Source organism: Lutjanus erythropterus, chromosome 7 (genome assembly GCF_056507025.1).
Source record: "Lutjanus erythropterus isolate fLutEry1 chromosome 7, fLutEry1.hap2, whole genome shotgun sequence".
Taxonomy (NCBI): domain Eukaryota; kingdom Metazoa; phylum Chordata; class Actinopteri; order Lutjaniformes; family Lutjanidae; genus Lutjanus; species Lutjanus erythropterus.
The window spans coordinates 37,101,562-37,120,437 of NC_139323.1; the positions used below are offsets into that span (position 1 = coordinate 37,101,562).

Here is an 18,876-nt window from a genome sequence, read left to right on the forward strand (position 1 = left end):
TGCAGATGCCAGCAACGTTCCTCTCACTGCATTTTTGCCATTCTTTTAGATTCTGAGGGGTGATTTTCAGTCTAAAATGCCAAACATTTATTGGTTTCAGCTTCTCAGTTGTGAGGAGTCCCTGCTTCTCTTTGTTTTAGACTGTTGGGCACTTGCAAGACATCTTTTAGCTTTATATAGACTTAATCAAGAAAATAGCACAGATTAATCAATAATTAAAATAATCCATACTACATGTAATAAATGCCAGACTTACCCGTACCCATCTGCACAGGAACAGATAATCTATTTCTTTCACGGGTCTATGGCTCTCTATTTTTCTTTCATGTGGTTTCATGCTCCTCAAATCACTAGAAAGGGATCTTTTCCCCACAAAAATCACAGCTTTTACACCGTGCCCAGATTTAAGATTTGCAAGGTCCTTTGATTGTTTTTGAGGGTTCTGTTTCTAATGTTCAGGATCAATGGATAAATAATGTAACTGATCTTTAATGATGACCTGTATGCAGTTGATAAGCCCTGAAATATATAGCACTTGTATCATGTTAGTTGAAGTGTGAGAGATGAAGAGGAAGTACCTGTGAGAGACACTTGAGGGCAGTATCATGTCACTTTTTCTCTGTTTTGTAACTTGGACATTCACGCCTGTTGAAGCTACAAATACTTTTGAAAAGCCTATATACTATAGATACATTGCAAAAAGAGCCAGCTGCCATTGTTGTGGATTGTACATGGAAGGATTTAAGATGGTGAACAAGTTTTGAAGAGGGAAAGAGTAATCAGATTAGTCACATGCCTTTTTTTTTGTTCAAATATATTTCTTTTAGTGACATTTATAATTACGTATGTGCATTTTTATTTTGAATGCTCCAATATGCCAGAAAGTTTATAAAAGTGTATTTTATCTGTGTGTATGTGAAATGGTTTGAGCAGAGGGTTTTTTCTGTTTTAAATGCATCATGCCGTATTGCCGTAAAATCTCACTCAGATATTATCGGGACCTGTTCTACTTAATGCAACTGTATGGCTTTTACTGTGAATGTCGGCAAAAAAAAAAAACAAAAGGACTGTCAAGGGGACAAAATTGCGCTTCAGTCCACAATTTATTTAGGAATGTAAAAGACAATTCCTTCTGCTCAAAATAAGAGAAAAGAAATATATATATTTTTCAAAAAATAAGACAGAGAGTATGACCTATGGAAGATAAAAATATCCATGAATACACAATGAAAAAATAAATAAAATCAATGTTTGTCGTGTTCTGTCTGTGTCAGTCCAAATGCAATATATTATTATTATTAACTACTGAAAACAGTATATATTACAGTTGTAAGTTGGCATGCTAAAATTGCTCTAGAAATACCTTATTCACAGTAAAACAATAGCAACGTCATTGTGATATAAAATTCTGCAAAATCTACAGTTTATATTTCAGGTCAGAAAAAAATCCACATACTTAAAAAGCCAAAAAACTGTTTATAAAGCAAGAAGCACAGCAAATCTAGATGTATCTACAGGCATTAAAATGTCAGAAAATCAGAAATACTTGAGTATTGCAAAGCTTTGTGATCAACACACACACACACACACACACACTCATTCACTCATTCACTATTGCGAAGTCCAGCCTCACCACTGACCTTGTGTAATATGCAGAATACATACTGGTACAATGGCGATGCACTGAAGCTTAGAGGAGGCTTTGTATACACAAGAACAGAAAAATCTGGCTTTTAATCTGAAGTGAGTCACCTGTGTTCATGTTAAAGGGACAGTAAAGAATTTTTTAAATCGATGGTGGTTGGCACACTGCCAGTATGGAGAAGCAGAGAGGAGTACCAGCACAGAAGTTAAGCAATGTACTGATGTGGACAGTGTCAGCAGAAAAACGTATTTAGCCGCCAAAAAAAATCAGTGGCGGTGTTCGCTGTTGAGAACATTTTCACTGCTTTACTTAGACTTTTCTGACAGAAAATCAACATTACATGAGCTAAATATTGCTTTCTGTAAAACAACCACTTTTTTCCTCCTTTTGGCAAAAATGTTACCTTGCAAAACACTATGTGTGTATATACCAACCAATAACAAGTTAGCATTTGCACTGCGTTTTGGAGCGATGCATTTAATGATCATACAGAAATGAACAAGAAACAGTAACTCTACCAATGACTAAACCGATTAAATCTAGAGATGGAATTAATTGAGCCTAATCTGACATTGTTTTGTCTGGCGAAGCCATTTGTTGAATAAGGAAACTTAAATTTAATATAAGATTTAAACAAATTTCAAAATGAGAAAAAAATATTACTCAATGGTTAGTGGTTTCAACTATCAGTTGAGGAAAATGCACAGAATTTGCAAAAGGTTAGCAGTGATGCATGAATTGATCATACAGAAAAAAGCAAAGTCACTAAATCAGTTACTAAAAGAACAACTAAATCTGACTGAACAAACACCTAGGGTGATTACAAGTTTTTAATTAGTTACTGAAACAAAGTTATTAAACTATATTTCTTATGTAAAATAAAAAAAAACACATCTGGGACAGTTGTTGGACATGAGGAAAAAGTTATTTTCAAGCCCTGCTTAAACTGATGAGGTTTTTTTTTTAGGTGGCTAATACAGGTAAGACTGACTGTTGTTAAATATCTGAGACAACTGTGGTTCAAAAAAATCTGAACTATCCCTTTAACAAACAAAAATCACAAACACACGACTATAAATAAGACTTTCTGTTCTGATGTAAATGAACTCTTCAAAAAAGTAAAATCGACTGCATTTTAATGTCAGTATCATAGTTCTCTTAGCAACTGAAGGCCAATAAAAAGAAGCTGAGGCTGCATTTTTTTTTTTTTTTTTTTACACAGGAACAGAATTGATCCTGAACTCTCTGAGGTGCAAACTGCAGCCGGCTCACTAACAGGTCTCCAGCGAGACTTACGAACATCCTTCTCTACCTGTGTGTACGAGCAGGCTTTTGTTTGTGCTATGTTAATCTCGGGGGAACCAGGCCCCTTTGTGTACAATCATCAAGAGGACGTCACGTCTAGTTGCTGGAACAGAGAGGCACAGAAAAATAATAAGAGATGCAACCTTTACTCCATCAGTCCAGCCTGTCAAAACTACACAATATCTCAGGATAAAAAAGGCTCCAATATTCTACAAAGGTAACTAACCACACATATAAAATGATTCTTCCCCAGCTGTAGAACTGTTTGTGTCATCCTGTCACACTGAAACTGTGGGAGGCAGTTTCAAAGATAATATTGCAACATCAGTTGAATTCCAAAATGATATATTCATCATTTGAAAAAAGTCAAGTCAAGGCTTAGAAAATCAACTCTTTTAGGATCCACATCTAAGGATAGAAGATAACTGAAGAAAACACAATGGAGACATGCAAAGGTGCATCAAGAGAAACTGATCATTTGGGACTTGCAACAGGTGCATCTGTGGAGTTGAACTGATTGGATGACACACATTAGTCAAAAGGTTAAATAAAAATAATAGATAATGTGATGAAATGACAAAAAGCATCAAGACTTCCTTCTCATATATTAAGTCATGTCCAGAACTCAGGGACCATCTGCGCTCCTTTGAAGGATGTAGGGGAGGACGGGGTAAGTCGAGCCACCCCATGCATCTTCCTAACCATAAATAAAAGTAATGATGTAACTACAAATTAAGGAAGTATAGTTCACATTATTATATCCATCTTTGACTCAAGCACATGAAGAGAGTAGTGTGTAAACCAGGGCCCCCTAAAAAAAAAACCACTTGTATTTTAATGAAAATAGATGAGTTCAGAGCATTAGTACTATGAGTGTAAGCTACAGAACAAGGTCATAAACTTACTGTAATGGTGGATCTAAATCACTTTTACCTCTTTCCGACTGAGGCCGTGCCAGGGCTGGTTTGGAGCCAGGTCTGTTTCAACAGCCGACAAACCGGCTCTCCTCCCCATTAAAGTGGTTCCAGAGTGGCACCAACTCTTTGCTGGGCTAAGAGGGGCAGGGGCAGTATTGGCAAATATCTGATACATAAAGATATTCTGTTCCTCCATTTGCTAGAGACCCCGCCACAACCTGCTCAAGGACCCCTGTTGGTCCATCCAAGTCCATGCCCACATATAAACTTTGCAACTTCTAAATCTTCAAACATGTTAAACTCACTACTTCACTTTTATACAACGCCTAATGTGCCGGATTCATGGAAAATGTATCCAGATTAAGATCTTTGATCGGCTGGCGGATCCAAAAGAAAACAAAACACCCCGAGTGGGAGGAAGACTGCACTGGTGTGAAGAAACTGAAGGACAATCAGCTGACTGTGACACACAGTCAGCTGCTCACAGCATCAACAGTGGATGGCTGGGGGAGGATACAGAAGGACATCCACAGAAAATACAAAAGACAAATCAATGAGACACCATCCAGCTGTTGTAAACACTCAGTTGAGCGCCAAATATGTATTCATCCACAGCTGAAAACAGTCAAACAAATCCACTATTCACTGATGTTTGATAAGCCTTGTAATTGTAAGCCCTTTTTAAAGTTATGTCTCCAGTTGGAATAAATGGGCTTGGGGCTGAAAAAAGCCAATTATAGAAGCCAGAAAGTATTAAAGGACCAGTAAGATGTTATGGTACGTGTCCATAGGGTTGGACACATGGACTTTCAGGGGCAAACTGTACATTTACTGCCACTAGACAACTTAATTGCTCAACTTTAATCCCTCTGCTCTGATCGCCAACACCTGTCTACACTCTTTTTTTAAACCTCTTTCTTTCTTTTGCTCATCCAGTGCGCACACACACACACACACACACACACACACACACTGCTCTGTTCATTATGTTGATGGAAAAAAGGTCAAGAATATTCACACACATTAAAAAAAAAACTACAGATTGCTCAGAAAATCTGGTTGCTCATTTTCTACTGGACACTTTGAAGGAGCCTATATAGGCAGATGCTCCAGAGTGACATGAACACCACTGTCAGCCATTTACATCTACAGAGGGTGCAAGTCATCTTTCATGGAGGCCGCTGTGTTTCTATGGTAGCCCAGAACAGCCAAACAAAAGTGGCTTTTGCGTTCTTCATTCTTGGAAGGGCAGGGTGAGGCAAGGTGATTGCAATCTGCAACCTCATCACTAGATGCCACTACAGCCTCCACACCGTCCCTTTAGTAGAAGGGCTACCACATTGTTCTTTTCATGGAATTCGTTGACAATAAAAATATACAGCCTTATCCTTTAATTGTGATTGGGGCAGATTTAGTGGGATTATTCTGCACAAAGCCACCATATTTGCACATTTCATGACTGACAGGTTTGGAGGCTTGATGCCAACTGTGACCTTATGCGTCTGTGTCTACAATTAGACTGCTGTCAGATATCTGTTCACCGGGGAGGGAGGAATGATGTTTGTCAGCTGGCCTGCGGTAAAAATGCACGCCGTCATTGAAGAGGCCGGAACGATTTACTTACAATAATGTATACGTATAGATTTGTATCACACTAGGGGAGTTGTGTGAGTGAGCAGAACGGAGAAATGGTCTGCAAGAGTCCAACTAATACAAATACCAGAGCAGAGAGGAGACATTTTCGGTTTGTTGGAGTGTGTGTCTGTGAGTGTGTGACAGCTCTACAGGTACGTGCAACATGCAGGAGTCTGGCAGACACAACCAACACTCTTCACTGAGCAAGCAGACAGAAAGCCAAAAAAAAAAAGAAAGAAATCCCTGCAGGCTGAGCGGCTGAAGGCAGCTGGAGTTGTTTTTCCATTCCTCTCTATCTTTCAGCCTGTCTCTCCTTTCCCCTATTACCTGCCAAGAGCACATTTTTAGAGAGCTACACCCACGGAAACACACACACACACACACACACACACCTTGAGTACCTACAATTACTGGTTCCAGCGCACACACAGAACCAGTCCAAATAAACACCAGTGCAGCTCTCGTTATCTGCAACATTATGGAAGCTCAGAAATGATGAAATTGTTATGAGCAAACGCACAAAGAAAAACAAGCTTTAATCAATTTGCAAGTCAAGATGTGAGAGCAGAGAGGGTCCGATTTAGAGAGCGTAAACCATGTTTGGAGCACAAATTTCTTATTTTGAGTACAATCGCTTTCAGGCAAGCAGGCTTCAGCACATTACTGGCTGTCAAAACCTTTATCACAGTTAAAGATACAGAAAACATGATTTAGAAACAATAATGTCAAATGACAGCTTAAAAAAAGAGATGTTAGATGTTTCTGTTCAAGAAAACAACCTTGGAGACGCACACAACAACAAATTCGCTTGTTTTTCACAGCGGGTTGTTATGGCAACACATGAACAATGTGACAAAGTACAACAAAGGAATCCCACTGTACTTATTCCACATACTTGTCAGCCGTTTTAAGCAGAGCGATACGAGCGGACACTTCTTACAGTGCTGACACAGCTGTGCGCACTAAGCATGCAGACTTTATTATTTATTTTCAATTATTTCTTGTTTTTCAGTTCAATTATGTTGTCACTATGTTCATAAAACGAATATGATGTTCTCAAATCAATGAATAATCACATTTAATTATTGTGATTTCAGAATTAATCAATATAATTGATGATAACTTTTGATGCTGCAGCACTATATTCATTTTCACTTTATAAAAACATTGCAGCTCCTGCAATTTAATTACTCCATATTGTGCCATATTGTAATTTCAATAAATTGTGCAGCTGTAGGGAAAAATTTGTTTCCACAGCCACGTAAGCAGCTTATTGTCTTTTTGGAATAAAGGCAAAACCCAGACATTTAGTGCATGTAATTCCACTCTCAAAACTTCCTCTGTTTAGGAACTCTCACATCTGGACTTGGAAGATTTAGAGCTCAAATTTGCTTTGTCCTAAATAGTTTTGACACAAACAAACACGCACACATCTCTGTTGTATATACAGTCACGGCTTTAGAGTGAGTGAGACATAATGCAGAAAAAGCAGACATGACAGTTGGCATACCAGTAAAATAAGTCAGGCCTGACTCACTCCAGTACCAAAGTACACTGAAGCAGACCGTCAGCCTGGACAACAGACAGTCAGGAGGACAGACAGTCAGGAGGACAGGCAGACGGGAAAACAGACAAGCAGACAGCGCTGTCTAAAATCTGCTGCCTCAGCTGTTCACAGAGGCCCTGTCTCTGGTCTGAACACACACACACACTCACACACACAGACATTTCTATCTTGCCTTCACAGAGAGGTGGAGGTGAGAGCAGGAAGAGAGCTCTGGAGTCCAGCTGGATACTTTTCACCCACTCACACCAGGAAGCAAATCAAACTGTGGCTCTGAGCCAGAGGAGACGGCCAAGTGGTCCAGAGGAGCACGTCGCCATAAAATGTGTCTAAGTGGTTACGGTTGATTCAAGGGGGTCAGGTTGATGAAAGAGTGGGAAAAAAAATCAATTAAAAGAGCTGCTTCAGAGGGGAAAATGCAAAATGGCTGCAACAAACAGCCACAGATTGCGAGAGAGAGATGTGAAAGTGGATTCGAGTGCAGGCACAGAAGTGGGGCATTTTCTCCAAAACTTTAATTTTAACTCCCTGTGTTAGCAGGCTTTACCCCCAAAATGAGTTTGATTTGCTATTTCAAGACAGAAAACTCAACAAACCAGACCGAGCAAACAGACAGTTCAGCTTAGGTGTTGGCGCAGCAGAGAAAGAGAAGACAGGGCTTCAAAGGTGGTTAAATCACAGACCTACCAACACAACATCTACATATTAAATATTTCATCTTTGTGCTTTAGGAGACTGATGAATTATGACAAACAGCAGAAATAAACTGTGCAAGTTGCTTAGAAATTCAAGCAGAAATCTCTAATCAAGTGAAAAACAGAATTAAAGCATGAAATCCCAGCTTGCCTGTCATTTTTTTCCTCCATGCTCTTCCTGTAATGTGAGAGTTACAGTATTCACTCTACAGGATGAAACCTACTGCTGCTTTCCAGACAACTCGGAACTTGAAATTTTCTAATCTCCTACTAGAAAAAAGTACAATAGAACACCTATTTGTTAACTCAGGGCAAATTTATGAACCCAGAACTTCATGAAAATGCAAAATGCACAGAAACTGATGTCAAAATGTGTCACCAGTGTTATTAGGCACCTGGTTACAATAAGCAATTTTTTTTAAATATTCAGGAAAACATTAAAAATGCCCCCAAAATGTGAAAACATTAGGAAATACACAACATTACCTGACTTTAGCTACACTGCCTGGCCACAAAAAAAGTCACCACCTGGATTTAACTAAGCAAAAAGGTAAAAGCCTTCCATTGGATAATTACTGCAGTGATTAATATGTTTCAGCTGGTAACAAGTTATTGAACCCTAAATGATGCAGTGAGGAGTTTCTCGCTTCTTAAACAACCATGTCAGAAGACATTTCCTGTCGTCGTGGAAAAGATGTTACTCTGTTTCAGAGGGGTCAAATTATTGGCCTGCATCAAGCAAAGAAAACAACTAAAGAGATTAATGAAACTACTAAAACGGAGTTAAGAACTAAACGTTTGGTGAAATCAGATCATAAAAAATCAACAGTAGAACTCACAGCTATGTTTAATAGTGAAAATAAGAGCATTTCCACACACACAATGTGAAGAGAACTGAAGGGATTGGGACTAAACAGCTGTGTAGCCTTAAGAAAACCACTTATCAGTGAGGATAATCAGAAAAAAAGGCTTCGGTTTGCTAGAGAGCATAAAGATTGGACTGTAGAGCAATGGAAAAAGGTCATGTGGTCTGATGAGTCCAGATTTACTCTGTTCCAGAGTGATGGGAGCATCAGGGTGAGAAGAGAGGCGGATGAAGTGATGCTCCCATCATGCTTAATGCCTACAGTACAAGTCTGCAGTGTTATGATCTGGGGTTGCTTCAGTTGCTCAGGTTGAAGTTCAGCAACGTTATGAGCCCAAAAAATGAGGTTGGCTCACTACCTGAACATACTGAATGAACAGGTTTGCATATCAATGGATTTTTTCTTCCCTGATGGCACGGGCAGATTCCAAGACGACGATGCGATGTGACTTTTTTTGGGCCAGGCAGTGTTCACTGTAATGTTACATAATCTACAAGACATGAACACAGTAAAAACAAGTAACATCATTTCGTCAGTTGCTGTCGCAGAAGCCCAAAGAAATATTAGCATGTCATAGTCAGCCATGTTTTTGTTTTATGTTTGACGTCCTGAAACACTTTGGGAAGTTGGAAATTTTAACTGGGAAATTCAGATCTCCGACTTGAACTGGAAGGCAGCATTTATTAAAATGAAATCAGTTGCAAAGACAGTTTAAGAACCGGTTTGAATGAAAAAATGCTGTAAGGTCACATTTAGAAATATTTTGTAGCTTTATGATCTGACTTAAATAGTACTGCACAGGTCTGTAAAAACAACTCACCAAAATAAAAGCATTTCAAACTTGCACAGCCACCAGAGGAGATGGTCACAATCATACAGGAAACAGACAGGACATAAGCCACAACAGTGCAAAGACATGTTAGTAAAAATTGAATAAATGGAAATTGAAAATAGAAATGCGTGCTAAATAGAAGGTTTGTTATTTTGAATAAAAAAATGGGAAAGAAAAAATAATACATGTTACCTCTTAAAATGTTTCCCAGTGAAATAGAAGATTAATCTTATACACAATATACATAAACTCAAGTTTACTCAACAAGGAGCAGAACAGCCATTTACTGTCTGAATTATATTCCACCCTCATAATTTAGGCAAATGTCAGATTCCAGTGTATGAAAATGTCTGTGAAAGTAAAAAAACAGGACGATAATTTGTCCAGATCTCCCATTAACCCACAAAAAACTGTGGAAAAATGCTTCCCAGACAGGTTAATTATAATATAGAAGAAAAAGAAAAAGAGCCACTTAATGCAAAAAAAGAGAAATTTCATTATGCTAAACATGTGCACAGATACAGGCACTAAGTGGAACAAAAAAAAAAAAGCTTTGATTGGCAGCAGCTCTGGCTGACCCTCTTCCTGCCTGTATTTGTGCAAATATTTAGCAGAATAAATCAAACTTTCTGTATTCTAAGACTCTCCCTCTATTTTTCTGTTTTCTCCAAAAAATATTTCATAGATGCATCCTTCACAATGTGTCCTAGCTGAATTTTAAACATGATTCTCTATGAGCAGTGAAAGTGAGACATGTGACACCATGAATCACAGTAAAACTGAGCTAGAAAACATGTAACTGAGCGAAGAGCAGACGGCAAGAGAGTCCAAAAAGCAGTGATGGAACGATCAGAGGGATATGTATTGCCCTTAATTTAATATGAAGCCTTTTTATTAATATTTATTTATTAATACGAGTACCTGCACATCACAACTCCTACATCACCACAGATACTCTCCTGTTATTGTGTTTTATTATGTAAACATCATGTACATCCTGTTTACAACCAGCTGTTAACTCACATCACATACCTTTAACAAACTTGTGTGCACATTATCTGATCTCACTTGCTATTGAGTTTCACAGTGTGTGAGCACGGTTGTCACAGCGACACGAGTAATATCCCGCTCCGTGATATATAGTCAGATAGTTATGAGTGGAATACAAAGACAAACTGCTTTTACCAGGAGTGTGAGTTTTTAACGTGGGAGTAAATGATGCTGTGTGGGTGACATTTGCACAAAAAAAAAAAAAACTTTTCTTTTTACATTCATCTTTTTACAGCAGTTACGAGCCTTAGTTATTGCCGGTCAGTTAGACAAGAGGCCTGTGCACATGACAGACATAATGTCCAAGCTGTAATAGTAAAATACCAAGTCCTGTCCTGGACAAACCTTCTGGACATGAAGTGTCATTCGGTTCAATAACAATATGGCAGTGGTAAAAAAATAGTCTTGCAAAACAAACAAAAGTCTCTTTTTCCATGTGGAATAAATAATACTTTCTCTGCTATTCTGTAAAAGCAGAGGGAAGGAAATCACCTCCACAAAGATGAACATTGATATTTCGCTTTTTATTCTGTTTCCTCTAAAAATGTAAAACTAAGGTGCAGAAATTCTGCCAGTGCCCTTTAAAAAAACGCACACACAGAGCTCTGTTATAATAACATGATGAGCACAAAACAACAAAAATGCTTAGGAGTGTTTGAAGCTGAAAACCATACAGTCCATCAAATGATGAAGACCAATGATGTGCCCCAATCTCATACAACATATCAACCATACAGCACTGGTTCCCAACCAAACTCCCTTGTTTTTAACGACTAAAAAAGCCATGAACGAAGAACAGCTTTTCAAATTTATATCTCCCGAGTGCCTCCGAATACAGAGGAACACTTTTCCACACACAAGCAGTGCTCCATGCAGATTGTACCATGACTGTATTATTGTTACTATTATTATTGTTGTTATAGGCCTGAACAGTCTTCACAGAGCCCTCCCTTTGCTATAGATCCTCATCCTACATTAAAGAAGAAAACAACCAAAGAGTTATAGAGCAAAGCACAAAAGAAAACTCTAAATTGTGAAACAAAAAAGGAGATGAAGTATATATGATCTCTAAAAATGAAAGGAAATACAGTCAGAGAATTGTATAAAAAAATCCTAAAAATATAAGGAAAACTGATCTGTGATGCAATATTCACAGAGAGGAATCTGAATTCATCCAAATCACTTTTTACACAAACCTCCCGCAGTTATTGCCTTAATTATTGAGTTGATTGTACAGTTTATCAGTTGTTCTGTACTCTTATTGTTATACATTGATATGAAATACCCATAAAATATGTCACTTGGTCAGGGGTTGTCAGTTTACTTAATGAGAGACTTAAGGAAAAAGTTTTGGAACCACTGATATACAGTATATATCAATAATTATAGTATAACTGTAACTGTTAACCCCCCAAAAAACATACTTGCTTACAATTTATAGGAAATGCAATACGTGCACCATGTAAACTGCATCTTTGCAATATCACAACCAATTAAACTTCAGAGGAAGCAACATAGTTATTTTTCCTGGAGACAATCCACCTCCATCAACCATTAATTTGAAATTTTTCCATCAGCTCCGCAATTTCCATCAACAGCACACTAAAAAAAACAGGGTTTTCCAAATGCATACCGAGTGATTTGAGTATGCAAACGCACTGCATACTGCAACCTTAGATTCGGGACACACAGTCTCAAACTTATGTTGTAATGGCAGCTGGAAATGGAAGTAAAGCTCCTGTTACAGTCCCACAGACAGTCTGAGAGGAGAGGAGAGGAGAGGAGAGGAGAGGAGAGGAGAGGAGAGGAGAGGAGAGGAGAGGAGAGGAGAGGAGAGGAGAGGAGAGGAGAGGAGAGGAGAGGAGAGGAGAGGAGAGGAGAAAAAGAGGACTGTGCCCTAAATATTTGGCTTCAATGTTAAAAACCAAAGCAGATAACTACATTTAAGTCAACACAATTTGATTCAATATTAATAAAAGCCTTGAACTGCCTCAGAATATTATTATATTATATTACAAATAGATAAACAGTATATACTGAAAAAAATCAGACACGTAGTAAATGTTTTCCTTTCATTCATGTTGTACAATTTGCTCACAAAAGAGCAGGGAAATGTCCATTAAATATGATATTGTCTGTTACGCATGGCTTTATATATTCTGTATTACACACTGTATTTACACCAGCCTTTTATTTTCTGCCCAGTCTTTATAAGAAAGGTCCATTCATCGAGGGAAGCTATTGTAAGTCACCACAATCAAGGGCTTTGATTTGTTCAGGCCCTTTGTTTCCTGATGTGCTCCCAAACCTTGGGATTGAAATGGCTGACACTTCCTACAGAAACAGCATATCAACACGCATAAACACACACACAAGCACACACACACACACACACTCTAATTCTCCGCAGGGAGATATAAAAGAGGAGCAATAAAAGGAAAAGAGAAAAGACACTGAAGCGGGAACAAACAGATGTCAGTTCGACTGACGAATCAAAGCGTTGAGTGTGCAACAACAGACGCATTTTTGTCTTTTGAAAGGAGACAAAGAGGGAGACACCTGACTGTACGACCAGTCCTAAGACAGTTTCAGCAAGCAGGCAGACAGACGCCTGGCTGCAAATACAAAAGCAGCTTATACGTACAGATACAGTATATTTAAGTTTACATTATATTAGAAAAAATGTACAAGATAGAAGATTAATTAAGTACAGCTGACACACTGAGAAACATCAGTTTAAGTTAAAGAGTTAAGGCTTGAACAGGACAAAAGCAACACCATGTTTGTGTCTGTGTGTGTGTGTGTGTGTGTGTGTGTGTGTGTGTGTGTGTGTGTGTGAGTGTGTGTGTGTGTCTGTGTGTGTGTGTGTGTGTGTGTGTGTCTGTGTGTATGAGTGTGTGTGTACATAAGTGCCAGGATCAAAGAGCACTATGGCTTACTTTCACTTGAGCCATTTGCAACCCCAAATTCTATTAAACTCAATACCTACTGTAGGGATGCAAAATGGCCGCCACAGAAAGGCCACTAGAGGGAGCCGTGACATCCAGCAGACGCTGCGTGTGCCTCCCTCCGTAAGCTTTAGGCTTTAAGGTGGTTTGGTTCATACTAGAGCCTCTTCCTCTTGAAGTAGTCAGCGTACTGCCCTCCCAGACCTTGGGAGTGCTGCCCGATGTAGGCGCCGTCTGATGATGTCACTTCCTGCACCGCCAGCTGAGGGTACTCCCTCTTATGGCCCCTAGTCTGGTTCTGAGGAGACAGGGATGAGAAGAAGGGGAGGAGCTAGAGGTGAAGAAATTATTATATTTTTCTCTCTTTTAATGCAATTACAAAACTCAATGAATTCATCTTTTCACATAATTATTTATTAATAATTCATATTAAATAATCTTGTAAATAAACAATTTAAATTGTTATTTAGAGATTTCCCAACACTTATATTTTTGCTGATGTAATTTTTGTGTTTTTAATTGTTAAAAAAAGAGAAAGAGAGAAAAAAGAAAGAAAAAAGAGAAAGACAAAACCCTGACATGTTGTTCCAAGCATGAGGATCTTCTTCTAAATTTCCATACATTAACGTTTGATTGACTTAAGCTCATTTCATGCTGAAAGTCAAACACTGCTGTTGAAATATCTTGACAAAGTTTTATTTCTCAATTATTTTTGTAATTAAAGGGAATTTTCACTGCTTATTACTGACATGAGCTTCTGTAGTCAATATATCCTTGTTGAGGTAAAGTTTATGATTAAATGGTCACCAAACATTGATTTCTGTTGTGTAGAATATTACTGAAATAGGTGCACGCTCACTGTAAGTATGTAAGGACCAGTGTGTGGCATTTAGGGGCGACGTTGTAGATTTCAACCAAATAAATAACACTTGCATGTAAAAGCAACATGCAGGCGAAACTACAGTGGCTGCAAAACTTGCTAAAATGCAAAAGGCCGTATCTAGAGCTGTGTTTGGTTTGTCTGTTCTGGGCTTCTGTAGAAACACTGCAGTGCAACAGGCTGGACTGGACGACCCGCGCCCTCTGTAAATATGAACTATTCATAAGGTAACGAAAACACAATTCTTATATTCAGGTGATTATACACTAATGAAAATATACAAAAAATATATTTCTGCCATATTCTGTCAATAATACACACATCACATTGAGTGACACCTTAAGCTAAATTTAAAAATGACTGGAACTGTGACTAGTTTGCTTTAGGTTTAACGGTCTAAATGTCTCCAGTGAGACAGGGACACAGAGGCTGTCTGGACAAACAAATGTGAATCTTTCTAGAGACGAGGCTTAGTTCAGGCGTCTGGATCCTGTCTGCTAACGTCATCGTGCTTTCTGTGTCTCAGAGTCCTCTCCGCCTCTTCTTCTCTGAATTGATTTCACAGCCTCAAGGATCTACTTCGGCTCTTCTTGCCTCATCACAGAAATAAAGCCACGACATTTCATTGACAAAACACTTTCCTGTGGTTCCTTTATTCTGAAGCAGCCATTCAGTGACTATTTTCTTTATGTTTTTATGTTACGTGTTAGTCACTGCAGTACAGAGTTCAGATGTGTAAAATAATAATCTGTGATAATGTCTATTATGTTGTTTTGCCCTTTAGAATTGTTATTACACATAAATTCATCCAGTGGAAGTTATTTCTGAATTATTTCTTTGGTCTAAATTCAACCAACTGAACAGTGACCCTCTCCTTCAGCTCCCCACTGTCAACACATAATGCTGCCCACTAATATCAGAAGTAATAGAGGAAACACTGAAGTAGTTAGCTGCAATATGAAATGTTTGGATTTTGTCACCTGCTGAGCGGCTCACTCCAGACCGTCATTTCAAAATGGAAAGAAACGTGGGAAAAACAGTGGAAAGGCCAAAAAGATATTTTCTCCAGCTTATCAACTTATATTCAACTGAATACAGTACAAAGACAAGATATTAAATGTTCAAACTGATTAACTTAATTGTTTTTTGTAAATATACACTAAATCTTAAGCCTACAACACGTTCCAAAAAAGTTGGGACAGAGGCATGAACTGAGGAATGTCATGGGCCCCCATACCATCACAGATACTGGCTTTTGAAGTTGGTTCTGGTTACAACCAAGATTGTCCTTTTCCATTTTAGTCCAGAGGACATGACGTCCATGATTTCTGGACTCGTCAGACTTCAACACTTTGCCTCGGTCCATCTCACAAGAGCTCAGGCCCCAAAGAAGTCTGCAGCACTTCTGGATGTTGTTGATATTTGGCTTTCACTTTGCATAATAGATTTGTAGATGTCGCATCCTTTATTCAATTATGTGGGTTGTTCAGGCAGTTTTTATTGCAGTGCTGCCTGCAGGGTCAAAGATCACGAGCATTTAATGCTGGTTTTCATCCTTACCTTTTATGTGTAGTGATTTCTCTGGATTCTCTGAACCTTTTCTGAAACGTAGAAGCTGAAATCCCTAAATTTCTTGTAGTTCTGTGTTAAGAAATGTTGTTCTTAAACTGTTAGACTATTTGCCCACACAGTTTCTGTGGTGAACCTCACCACACCAAAACACAACGTTTATCAGTTTGAACATTAAATATCTTGTATTTGTCCTGTATTCAACTGAATACAAGCCAATAATTACTTGCAAATCATTGCATTCTCTTTTTATTTATGTTTTATAGAATGTGACAACTTTTTTGTAATTGTTGCTGCACTAAAAGTGTCACACACTGTATAAGAGCATGAATTTGCTCTACTTACGTAGTAATAGGTGTTCCAGTCAGTGGCAGCAGTGTGTGCATGCGTGACGGGGTTTGGCGTGGCTGCCGCTGGATGTGGCGCCCCGAGGAAGCCGGGCATTAAAGGCAGGGTGCTGTAGGCTGGGAGCACGGCAGCAGCTGGCAGGACAGCCGGTGGAGGGGCCGCGCCGTTACTGACCGCGTGCAGAGAAACTCCGAGAGGCTTACACACATCTACCTCCTGCAAGACAAAGACACACACACACACACTGAACGACAGGTGGTTGACTGTAATTTTAGGGTCCATTTTGTTGTTAGGTGGCGTAATTGTTATTGTTAAACCTGATTTGGCAAAGTAACTGACTCACATTCTTTTATCTATTCATTTATTCATTCATGTTAACCTTTTTGCCCCCTTTTGGCTAATATGAGATACACCGATGTCTACAGACGACACACTCAACCAGGATCACTTATTCCCCACACCTGCCAGCAATGCATCTCACCTGAAAACACCAAGAGCTGCTACATTATAACCACAAAGATCTCAGCACACAGCTATATTTGAATATTCCGCTTCTTTATGCAGGAAAAGTACAGTTAGACATCACCTGATGGAAAATCATACCATATGCGACTCTCTGAACCATCCAGACATGTTGGACATTTCCTGAGGTAAATCTTTCCATTTCCTGAGCTGTCATTGTCCCGTTTAACTGTGACAGGCACAGCTGTTTCAGGGGTGAGCATGGAGACACACAGTCCATGTGCCAGACCTACCACCTCGCACCTGGCATTTATTATTAAAATTTCAATTTCAAGGGTAAAAAATATTAAACTAAAGGTGCATTGCATGCTTATGGATCAATTTATGACGATTATTCATAATAAAGTCTGAGGGCCAAGCAAAATTACAAGTTTCCCAAAAGAGATAACAAAACAGGAGGGGGGGGGGGGGTGGCCATGAAATACAGGAGAAATCTGGAAGGAACTGGAGTGTTGGCAAGTTTGACACTGCAGGGTTGTTCTTTCTCCTGAGGAAAACGAGCCAAAACAAAATGCCACAATGTCGTGTCAACATATTTACAGGTCAGTTAAATGCCAGGAAGCAACGTTATGTCAGAACACCACCGTATCGGTTTCTCCAAGATATCAATTTCTCCTCCAAGAGTGAGCTCAGAAGACCAGAATGTAACTCTGCCACACAGAAAGATCAATGGCTGCATCTTCAGGCAAACACTTCACACACACACACTCACACAGCGTCCAGCAGCAGGAGCAGCAGATAAGCCTGAACCTGGCTGCTCAGGGTATGTGTGGAGATGTCCAGTATCAGCTGCTGGGTGCTGAGTGATGTGTTCCCTCTAACCGGGTATCAGTGTCTCATGGAGAGGTCACTGTCCCCAAATAACATGCAGTCACACTGCACGTAAATACCAGCATGCTGCTCTGAGAGCTGCTGCTGCTCTGCATGTGCAGGACAGGATGTTGTTTGCCTCAAATATTCAAGATGGGTTTTAAAATTCTCCTATCATGGATCTTTTTTTTCTGATAATTTGTACTTTGTCTACTAAAATTAATAATTTTTCCTTAGAAATTAGTGAGTCGATATCTCAAACTAAGAATTTTGCATCCTTAAAATACATGCTTTCATCAATGTCTATGTTTACAAGCGCAGCAGTTTTCCAATATAATTTTAAATATGACAATATTCTGAACTTGACACAGGTCATATAAACAGCCAAAACTGTCATTAAACCGCTGTTTGATGGCCCTGTGCGTGTGTGTGTGTATGTGTGTGTGTGTGTGTGTGTGTGTGTACCTTGCTGGTGTATGCCTGGTTGGCTGTTGCAGGCTGGGAGTAGTACTGAGTGACCGCCTGCATGTAGGAGCTGTAATCCCCGTAGGTCGACACTGGTGGAGCCTGGAACACAAGAAGGTGATTTTAAGCACCGTATCTCTCATTGATTAATTCTCATTGTGGTGCTCAAAGTGCCAAAAAATACATTTTGAAAAACTCAGCAGCAGTGTCTCTTCGCAGAAATGATGACCCAGTAGCTCCAGATAATCCAGTTTCATGCAGGAACTATGTGCTTTTTACTGCCGCAAACCGTGTTACTGCAGAGAAGTAAGCATGCATCTATTCACGGATGAGATGTTACAGCTCAGCTGAGGAGGATGACGTCCATGTTTACATCCTGTCAAAAAGCACGAGCCTCTCACCCATGAGTGGATGCACGCTTCCTTCTGTGAGGTGATATGGTTGGCAGGTGTAGTTCGATAGAAAGTAGGGCTGATTTTTTTCACTCAAAATCAGATTTGGCTGTCCAAAACGATTAATCAACAGTGCTCGTTTTTCTCAGTTCAGTGCACCACATTAAACTCCTACAGTAAATGAGTCTACATGAGTATGTTTTAGCAGTAAGCCTCATGTTTTAACACCTTTCTTTATTGTTGTAGATCAGAGCTTTTCTCCGCTGTCCTGCATCACCGGCTCTGCACGCTCCACACTCCTCCATGCTGTGAATCAATGATTTATTTCCAACGAAAGCAGAGTTGGTGACTGTTGGAGGAGTGGAAAGAGGAACCAAGACGTTTTTGGCGAGTTTTATTTTGTTTCTGTAGAGTCTGAATGAAGCTGATGATG

The 18,876-nt window shown here is 39.2% G+C and overlaps 1 protein-coding gene across 1 annotated transcript in view; it reads right to left on the reverse strand.

The window, feature by feature from the left end:
• Window positions 1-13,348: 13,348 nt before the first annotated feature.
• Window positions 13,349-18,876, reverse strand: part of raver2 (ribonucleoprotein, PTB-binding 2) — a 51,629-nt gene continuing 46,101 nt past the window's right edge. Inside the window, exons 12-14 of the mRNA XM_084723544.1 lie at window positions 18,052-18,153; window positions 16,252-16,470; window positions 13,349-13,755 (exon numbers count right to left, since the gene is read on the reverse strand). Of these exons, the coding sequence (XP_084579670.1) occupies window positions 13,615-13,755; window positions 16,252-16,470; window positions 18,052-18,153 (462 nt within the window). The 3' untranslated portion in view covers window positions 13,349-13,614. The remainder of the gene's footprint in view (window positions 13,756-16,251; window positions 16,471-18,051; window positions 18,154-18,876) is intronic.